Source organism: Bombus impatiens, unplaced genomic scaffold (assembly GCF_000188095.3).
Source record: "Bombus impatiens unplaced genomic scaffold, BIMP_2.2 scf_2326, whole genome shotgun sequence".
NCBI classification, from domain to species: domain Eukaryota; kingdom Metazoa; phylum Arthropoda; class Insecta; order Hymenoptera; family Apidae; genus Bombus; species Bombus impatiens.
In genome coordinates this window covers 85,880-96,283 of record NT_178745.1, presented here as the reverse complement: position 1 = coordinate 96,283, position 10,404 = coordinate 85,880, and the positions used below count along the sequence as shown (strand labels likewise).

General features: G+C 40.1%; 1 protein-coding gene across 6 annotated transcripts in view; it reads left to right on the top strand.

The window, feature by feature from the left end:
• The first annotated feature begins 381 nt into the window (after window positions 1–381).
• LOC100744389 (F-actin-monooxygenase Mical) overlaps window positions 382–10,404 on the top strand; it is a 30,289-nt gene continuing 20,266 nt past the window's right edge. For 2 of the 6 annotated variants that reach the window (XM_012393275.3, XM_024372017.2), the window contains exons 1-3: window positions 480–571; window positions 8,641–8,928; window positions 9,687–10,011. In XM_012393275.3, the coding sequence (XP_012248698.3) occupies window positions 497–571; window positions 8,641–8,928; window positions 9,687–10,011 (688 nt within the window). In that variant the 5' untranslated portion in view covers window positions 480–496. Of the gene's footprint in view, window positions 572–8,640; window positions 8,929–9,686; window positions 10,012–10,404 lie in introns of all 6 variants that reach the window. The other 4 variants (XR_001102760.3, XM_012393274.3, XM_012393277.3 and 1 more) reach the window with 4 other exon arrangements.

Below are 10,404 nucleotides of genomic sequence, written 5' to 3'. Positions count from 1 at the left end.
ATTATATACATTTTCACATGTTGTGTACATTTCTATCCATTCAAATCTTTCACAAATCTCGATCTTCCATCAACGTCTCCAGAAAATATCCGCTTCTCGATAAACTCCGCAAACGTCGTCGACTCGTCAAAATTCATTCGATTGGAAGCATCCCAAACAATTATTATACGCGCCATTTATTTCGAACGAAGTATAACGTCTCATCGAACGTACACTTTACGTTCGTTCACCTTCCAGATTAATTATACCTTTCCTTCCCCCTTCCCCAGGAAACGAGGTTCGAGCACGAATAAACAGCCTTAATAATTATTTCCACCGTCGAAGTGCGTTACGAAAAAAGAAGAAAAAAAAAAAAAAGAAAAAAGAAGGAGCAAGAGAAGGAGAGGAAAAAAGGAAGCGAAGCATCGCTTTAGAGACGGTCGATATCACGACGAGAGTTTCGCTTTGATCTCCGCAGAACGTCCATAGGGAAGGTTCTCGTGCTTCCGTTTGTCGTATGCGGAATACGCGGTGGCACGAGGACGACGACGAGGCAAAGGCATTGGCGGCAGGAGCAGCAAGTTATCAGGTCGTAAGTTCAAAGAACCGTGTGGAAGAGCATCGGGTGTATCGACTGCGGTGCGGCACACGATATTACGATCGTTCGCGAGGACGTGACCGTGCATAACGAGTCATTGTACGCCACCGTGGAGAAATTAGCGCTGGCTGCCGCCTACAGAGATAAAATTCCACGCCTCGAACTCGTAATTATCGGCTGACCCGCGAAAAGATACAGGAGACGTTCCTCCATCGCGCGAGAGAGATCCTCGGAGGTGTCTTTGTTCTTTCAATCCGATAAAGGCGATGGGAAATGCGAGAGGATCGAGGTTTTCGATTTCTGTATTTGTAGTTGAGATTTGTTGCGCAGGTAAGGTAATATACCTGACGCGTTCTTTTCATCGAGCGTTTTAAATTGCGTGGTAAAATTGCGTTTTTCTTTTTCTCTTTTGGTTCAACAAGAACGTTTTGGAAATGTGTATTTGGTGCTCTTTATGGATACTGGAGCAGGGAAATTGTACTTTTTATTGATTTGTGTGTGTGTGTGTGTGTGTGTTTAAGGATGTATGGCAGTAGGAATCGTACGGTAACATTGATATTTTGAATAATATGTACGTAACACGCGGAAGCAGCAGTAGCATAAAAGTGGTATATGATGTAATAAATCAATTTTTCTTCACAACCGCGTGACGAATCGTAATAAGTTTCTTTGAAGCCATATACGTATGCCATTAATTTGATTCACCCGCCAGAGCTACTTTTGAAGGAATATTTTTCTATTTGTACCTGTATTTCGCATTGCATACTATTTTTCGTAGGAGAGAACATAAGCGCATATATGATACACGTTCGTTATATGGACAAATTTTTTATTTCCATTTGCCTCCCAGCTTTGCTTTCAGTTGCACACGCAAAATAAGACGGAACAGTAACCGTAAAACTTACGCGTAAACAAGAACGCATACACGTTAAACCAGAACGGTAGACGTAAAACTTGTCGAAAAACAAAAACGCATACATAACAGATCATAACATAATCGTAACTTAAGTTAAACTGTGTTAACTACGCGTACAACTACCTACATTTATATACAGGGTGGTTGGTAACTGGTGGTACAAACGGAAAGGGGGTGATTCTACGCGAAAAAAGAAGTCGAAAATATAGAATAAAAATTTGTATAGAATACAAATTTTTCGTTTGAGGCTTTGTTTTCGAGAAAATCGACTTTGAATTTCCGCTCGGTACGCGTGCATTTTATCGCGTCTCGTTATAACGGATCTCACTGTAGATCGTTGTCTCGATGGAAAAATTAAAAAAAAATGTTTATTTTATATCTTCAAACTTCTTTTTTCTCGTAGAATCACCCCCTTTCCACTTATACCACCAGTTACCAACCACCCTGTACAATCGTTATAATTCAAGTTAATGTCAGTCTACGTAAATCGAAATATTGAACGCGTATGAACTAGCAATATCAGCGCTAGAACTACCGATAGTTAAGACAAAAGACTGCTCTTTAAAATATACGTCTGATAGAATATTTGTATATTTGTCGATTTACTACTTTCTTACAAAAAGAATTCCCTCGTCTTACTTTGTGCATTTCTGATATTATCAGTCCATCTGGAACCATAATCCCTAAACGAGGATTGACAGGGTGATAAAATTGTAGACCCAACCATTACGACCGCTGTGGTAGCTCTAGCGTCGGAAACGATATTAAAATATACGTCTGATAGAATATTTGTATATTTGTCGATTTACTACTTTCTTACAAAAAGAATTCCCTCGTCTTACTTTGTGCATTTCTGATATTATCAGTCCATCTGGAACCATAATCCCTAAACGAGGATTGACAGGGTGATAAAATTGTAGACCCAACCGTTTCGACAGCTGTGGTAGCTCTAGCGTTAGCAACTATAGCGAGGCGTTTGTCAATTAGACGATGAATGACGGATGGCTTTGATTCCATTCAATACATCCGAGCAAATACTCGACTTCAAATATACAACATAGGACAATCGATAAAAAGCATGGAAGAACGATAGAACCTCCTTTCGTCCCAAGCTTCCGCGTCAATGATCGATACTATACCTAACCCGAACGATGCTGTTTATACTTTTAAACCCTTCGATTCTTCGTTTAACACGATCGTCGTAAAAACAACTCGCTATGACGCGATATATCAAACAGTATGCACATAGCGGCGCCTCTAATCGCTTTATTGCTCGGTTTTTAGTTACAACTTCGAACAAGCTTAGTTAGAGGAACATTGACGCTAGTAGGCCGTTTGCAGCGTCTTCAGCAGCGCATTGGAAACTGCACGGCGTAGCCGACCAATCCGCATGAATTATGGGACTCGTATCGCGGAAGTCGTTTCTAAATTGATTCGTAAATCAATACCGGAGCGTGACCGAATATCTCTCCTCCTGTTCCTCGTTCACCACCTCTTTCTCTTCAGCCATAGTCCGTGGCTGATACGGGCGCCAGCGCATCGCCACGATTCTCGGCATCCCGCTGTATTTAGCTCGCACTTATCGGAAGACGAGCACCGATGATCTGTATGGTCGAGTCGAAAGGCACGCAGAAGGCATGTCGGCCAGCACCTCGTGACATTTCGAGTGGCTCGAGGATGGTCCGGGGCGACCACCTCGCCTAGATCTGCCTACTCGCCTCTCGTCGTTTCGTCTCTCTCTTTCTCTCTCTTTCTTTCCATCACCAACCTCGATCGTGTTTACCATTAGAAGCGGAGTTTTCTTCCGTGAAATGCTTCTGCGTTGTTCCAATCCTGATAAATTTGTTACCGTTAGGTTTGTAAACGATTTAGGAAGTTTATAGCAGGTCCCTTAATTTCGGAATATGAATATTTACATAGAAGTATTGCCTATTGTCCTTCCGAAAGGATAATCGTAAAATTGTCTTTATATCCGTTATCCTTTTGCGTGGACGTGGTTAGAACTGTTCGATTGGAAAAAGGTAGGAAAAAAGGTTGAGGCGTAGCTGGCTCGCATCGTGTGTTCCAAGATTCGTGCGACGATGGTACGACACGATACACGGTGCAAATTGAAATTGCACGGCGTAAAACTCAAATCGTAAACTCTTCCAGTCACCTGTGATTCGATGATATTATTCATTTTCTTCTATTCCGAATTACCAATGAAATTCGTCGAATAAAAGGCGAGGAGTATAAATGTGGAAATTGAATAGCTTGTTACTTCAGATTTTATAAATCTTCTTTATTTAATAATAACACTCTTCCAATGGCGAACAATGTACGAATTTATTCCAACAGTTGACTGAAATTAACAAATAACTAGTTCGTTAGTTTAGATCTTTCATCTTCGTTATTTAACAGCGAAATTCCTTGAACGGTGAATATAGCATTTGTTTGAACAACCGACTGTTAAATTAATATTTACGTATCTTCTGATTAATTAAAGAAACGATTATTATACAACAAACAAGTAATTTGGACGGCTGAAGATACGATAGAGTTTTCTTGGTCGTTAGTTTAGACCTTTCATCTTCGTTATTTAACAGCGAAATTCCTTGAACGGTGAATATAGCATTTGTTTGAACAACCGACTGTTAAATTAATATTTATGTATCTTCTGATTAATTAAAGAAACGATTATTATACAACAAACAAGTAATTTGGACGGCTGAAGATACGATAGGGTTTTCTTGGTCGTTAATTTAGACCTTTCATCTTCGTTATTTAACAGCGAAATTCCTTGAGTGCCGAATATAGTATTTGTTTGAACAACCGACTGTTAAATTAATATTTACGTATCTTCTGATTAATTAAAGAAACGATTATTATACAACAAACAAGTAATTTGGACGGCTGAAGATACGATAGGGTTTTCTTGGTCGTTAATTTAGACCTTTCATCTTCGTTATTTAACAGCGAAATTCCTTGAGTGCCGAATATAGTATTTGTTTGAACAACCGACTGTTAAATTAATATTTACGTATCTTCTGATTAATTAAAGAAACGATTATTATACAACAAACAAGTAATTTGGACGGCTGAAGATACGATAGGGTTTTCTTGGTCGTTAGTTTAGACCTTTCATTTTTGTTATTTAACAGCGAAATTCCTTAAACGGTGAATATAGCATTTGTTTGAACAACCGACTGTTAAATTAATATTTACGTATCTTCTGATTAATTAAAGAAACGATTATTATACGACAAACAAGTAATTTGTACGGCTGAAGATACGATAGGGTTTTCTTGGCAAAGATATGCGTCGTGTTTTACTTCGAGTACACGTGATAGCCATATCACAGGGGCACACATAACTCAGCTTTTACGTCAATTGGATTATTCGATGATCGATACGTCAAAAATCATTGGTAATTCCATAACGTTGGTTCGCAAAGCACGTGACGCTACTTTCGTCTGCCTCGTGCAACTGCAAACCTGCTCCTATCGATTTTCTATTATCTCACATAGGCTAAGCCTATCGGCGAGTACCTAGAAACGAGCCTAGAAATAACCATCCTCCCGCTGATAACATGCTAAATGTAACAAGATCTACAATTTACGTTCTTAGGTACGAGAAAATCGTGTTACGTAATCGTTTTTATCTTGAATCGATTGAAAGCACCGGTGTCATCCGTACGACATACATCGCGCCAATATTTCCACCGATATCTCACATTTTCCATTGAAACGAGCACGCGTTTTTACGAAACGTATCGACTCGAACGCGAGGCGCGGATAGCACGTTATTGTAAATTCGATAAAACGTAGGATAAATTGAAATTCGCAGCGTACGCTTCGTAAATATCGTCCGAACGTGTATCGAGATGCGCGACGATGGTGCAGAGATTTAATACGATGTCGTTAATCTTTGAACGTTGCTGTCGAAGGAAATCACGTTTGCGCTATTGTGAATGAAATTGCAATAATCGATAAAGAAGATAAATAAGGCGAGTTAATATTTCATCGGTATTCGACGTCGGCTGAAAATAGAAAATTTATTATTTCCCATGGTTGCAGTAATTAACAGGTAAATAACAGCGCGATAATGTTATTGCAAATGGTAACGTTCAAACAAAACTCGAATAAAGTAAAATTTCGCTCAAGTTAGCCTTCGAGAATCGAAGAAACAAAATATCGTAGATCATTCTGAAAAAAAAAGAAATATGGAAAATTATTCTTGGAGAAGATGTCGAAAGACATTGAAATCTCTGTGAGAAGGAGTTCACAAGTAATTCGGATATTCTATTCGATCGTCTCTATGAAATCGAACAATTTCCTACGATTTGATTAAAACTTGTCTAATATCTCCGATAGCTAAAAAGATTCTAACGTCTGTACGTGCAAAATTTGTGGAAATGCGACGAGTCGAGCGCCTAAACCCAGGACGAAAGAAATCAGCGTGTAGCATTGTTCCCTTTGAACAACGCGACGTTTCGCTTGTCCACGCTCGAGAGACAAAAATATTCGATACGAAAATAAAACGCGTCTGCGGTGAAAAATTCCAGGATAAATTCGTGTTGCGTCAGGGGAAAAAGGAAGGGAAAAGGATCGCGAGACGCAGAAGAAGAAACCGCAACGAGCTATCGAACGGAATAAATACGATCGATAGATGCACTGGTATTTAGGTGAATTATAGCGATCGTAAGAAACGTTCTCTGTGCCACATTAACGCTGCGCGTGAAATTTTATGTATCGTTATTTCATGCACGCTCGTTTCGCAAATTTATTTAATATCCACGTTGTTTATCGTTAATCGGCGTTCGTTCCGTTTTACCATCCAGGGCAATCTGTAAATTATCGTTGTACGAATTTAATTACGAAGCATCGTGTGCCAGGTAATTTATATCGCAAATTCGACGAATTTCTACGTGCTTCTTTTCCCTTCCACTGCCAGCGATCGGCGATAAATCTCGATCAGGAGCGAATAGCTGGTGGGGTGCGATTATTCGATTGAAATTATTGCGTATTAACTTTGTATCAACTTCGCCTAGCGTTAGTCATCGAAGGATGTGCAGTTTTCCTGGTTAAATCAGCCTCTGTTCCTTTAAAGTCGTGGAAATAACGTCGGGACGAATAGTTCGAAACGGTACCTAGCCGCGTTACGAGTTCTCTCCCCACGGTAGCGTCACGCAAGATCCTAAAAATCGGTAATTTATTATTCTTTTGTTAGTCAAATTGAATTTCTATCGGTGAAATTTGCCTCGTTCGAATATTGGCTTGGCGACTGAGTGATTGCGGATTTTGTCATTAGGTGGTGTTGACAAAATCCGCAATCACTTAGTCGCCAACCCAATAGAATCGCCACAACAGTTAACGCGAAGACAATTGTCAGTTTTATATATATATATTGGGTTGTCCTGAAAGTGTCTTTCTTCCGCAAACGTGTTGTTTGCAACAGTGTACCTTCGTACAAACGCGAAACCAAGTCTGTGAACCGTCGCGGTGTTCATCTCGGCAGAAGAAAATAGATCGTACGTAATTCGAGAAAATAATATAAAACGAAAAAAAATAAAAGAACAAATTCACGCGTATTTGGTGAATCTTGAAAAACGCGACTTTCTCGAAAATGAAGTCTGCAACGCGGTTTATTATTTTTTCCACTTCTCGTTTTTTCGTTTTCAGTCACAGTAACTTGCCCTAACGTTGCTTAGGTCAGGACTTTCCACAGGCGGGTTGCGTGTATACGTTTTCTCGCGTTTATTTTTCAAAATGGCATGGAAGAAGCGAATGGCGATGGCACAGCTGCGAGGCGAAGCATCGTAAATACGTTTCACGGTTTGTTCGACTTAATGCTCGATTCAGCTGTAATTGCGCCTACGATTGCTTCTAGTTCGATCGACGCTTTCTTCGTGTCAGAAATGGCAATTTGCCGCCGTTTACAACCAGGATATTTCATTTCCATACGACAAATAATCCTTTCAATTCACTCGCGCGACGACTCGTCTTTCTTTTTCCTACTTTTCCTCTGTCGTTTTCTTCGGGTTACGATCCAGTCGAAGCGACGCACCACGTACCATAGAATTTCTCATGGGACCAACACTTTACGTTTGTTAGATCTCCATCTACCTAAACTCTATATACCGCAATGAAATTCCTGTTATCTTGCAGTTAAACGAGTCGTCGATTAGATCCGACGTTCGACTCGATTGTTCGCCATACGTTCTTTTATTCGGTCGCCTGGAGAGTGTCTTTCTTTCGCAAACGTGTTGTTTGCGACAACGCACCTTCGTTCAAACGTGAAACCAAGTCTGTGAAACGTCGCGGTGTTCGTCTCGGCAGAAGAAAATGGATCGTACGTAATTCGACGAAATAATATAAAACGAAAAACCCTCGTGCGTCTGTTATTTCCTCGTGAAACGAAAGAAACTGCTCGAACGATCTAACGAACGTTTTAATAGGAAAGACTCGTCTTTGAAAGTTTCGCTGCGTCTCGTTGAGACTTTGAATGAAATTTTGGCGAACACAACGGCGTCTCTACGACGTCTATCAAAATTATACGGTGAAACGAAAGAAACTGCTCGAACGATCTAACGAACGTTTTAATAGGAAAGACTCGTCTTTGAAAGTTTCGCTGCGTCTCGTTGAGACTTTGAATGAAATTTTGGCGAACACAACGGCGTCTCTACGACGTCTATCAAAATTATACGATAGATCTGAGCAAACAAAGCGACAGAAATTTGCAGATACCTTTGTACTTCGATATACAAGAATTCATAAAAGGAAAACGCGTTTCGAAAAATGAATTTTAAAAGTCGCGTTGTAATCTCCGATGTGTCCTCAGATTTATTTAGATTTAGAAAGATACCTTTCAGGCTGACTTTTGTCCGACGTTTAAGACAAATATATTTTTGAAACGTGTAATGTTACGTAATATTCGGCAAAAGCCAGATACGTGTCTCTTCGATTTAGCCAAAGAGATATCTTACAGATCGATTTTTTCCCGAATCTATGGACGACATTGCGCCGCCACGGTTATCTTATCCGTAGATACGAGAAGGTTAATTTACCTGATACACGAAGCAACTTGTATTAGTAGTTGCAGTGTTTATGACGCTTTCGCTTACGCCGGTCGTATAACAAGATTTATAACAAGTATCAATTTGTTGCAGGTAATGGAGCATCAGCAGGGTCGAAAGCAAACAATGAACTCGACAGAGGTGGCGAAAGCCAACGAAGAGTTCGATTTGTTTTGTAATGCCACTACCTTAAAATCCATTCTTGGACATTTTCGGCATCTCTGCGAATTACTCAAGATCAGACCAAATACGATCAATCAATTTTATCCAAAATTGAGACAAAAGTTGCGATCGTGGAAGGCGCAAGCTCTATGGAAAAAATTTGATCAGAGAGCCAATCACAAATGTTACAATCGTGGCAAAGCATGCCCGAATACAAGAGTAAGTGTACCGACAATATTTTATATCCGATTTCGTCAATCTCTTTCGTTTCTATCCTTAATTTCGTTGTATCTTGCTGTTTTTAATATTATGGCGTGACGACTGTTTTTTGGAAAAACTTCATTCATCTGAAACGATATCTATCGAGACTAACTTAAGATGACTAAAGGCGTGATCAAACGATCCAAGTACGTTTCTATATTTATTGGATCAATTTAATTAATCATTTTCAAATAATTCCACTTGTCCGTGCTTTTCAAATTACTACGTGCGTTCGTGATACGAAACGCTATCGATAGCGTTGCTCGGTAATGAGCTTCGCTTAACGTACTTCGATACACGAGAAGAGGTAAAGATTAAAAAAAATTGTACCACTTTGAATTGATTTTGGCCAGATATTTCCACTAAGCCGTGAAACGCTCTTCCGCATTTACTATCGTAAGAAATCTGTTATAGTTTTTCGAGCGATAGAAACGTATCGCGAGAGAGGATAAAGCTAATGATCGAATTAACTATGAAAGAAAAGGAACGATATACTTGTATTGGAATACAATAAATAAATAACGTATAGAAATTAAAACACCAGCATAATTTTCAAGCCATCGAAAAAAGAACAAAAATTTCAACCGTTAAAAAAAGAATAATTATGATAATCTCCGTTTGAAAAGAGGAAGAGAAACTTTGCAATGTCTTCCGATATTTCGCTCGATGTTTTACTTTCAGGAAATTGGAATAACAAGGGATGTTTAATTGTTCAGGTTTTGATCATCGGAGGAGGTCCGTGTGGACTTCGCTCGGCGATAGAAGCCCAGCTGTTAGGTGCCAAGGTTGTCGTTGTGGAAAAAAGAGATCGAATGTCCAGAAACAACGTCCTTCACCTTTGGCCCTTTGTTATTCAAGATCTTCGTGGCCTAGGAGCGAAGAAATTCTTTGGGAAATTCTGCGCTGGATCTATAGATCACATCAGTATCCGCCAACTTCAGTGTATCTTGCTGAAAGTCGCTTTGATCCTCGGTGTCGAGTTCCACGAAAGTGTCAGCTTCGATTCTTTGATACCGCCACCGGAGAATCAGGAAGAGGGCAGTAAGTAATCTAGTCTTTCTAACGCTCAATCGACCCCTTTTCATCCAATAATCGACCCTTTCGACGCGTGAAAGTTTATTGACCTGTGAAATGTTCAGGCTTCTATTTATCCTACCGGTTTCTTTTTTTTTTTTTTTTTTTTTTTTTTTATTTCAACTCATCTGTGGTGGTGGGGCGAATTCAACTCGCTGAGAACCGCTGAGTCTCTTTCGGGATCGAAATGACAGTCTGGCCGAGAGGCGCGAGCTTCGAAAGCATCCTCTCCTCGCCGGGGGGTTGGGTTTCTGTGCCCGAGCGGAACGATATGGGATATCGCGGCCGTGTGTACACGCGCGTGTCTGCCGCGTCTCGCCTGTGTCTGCACACAGCTCGCGCGTGCACCCGCGTATTGAG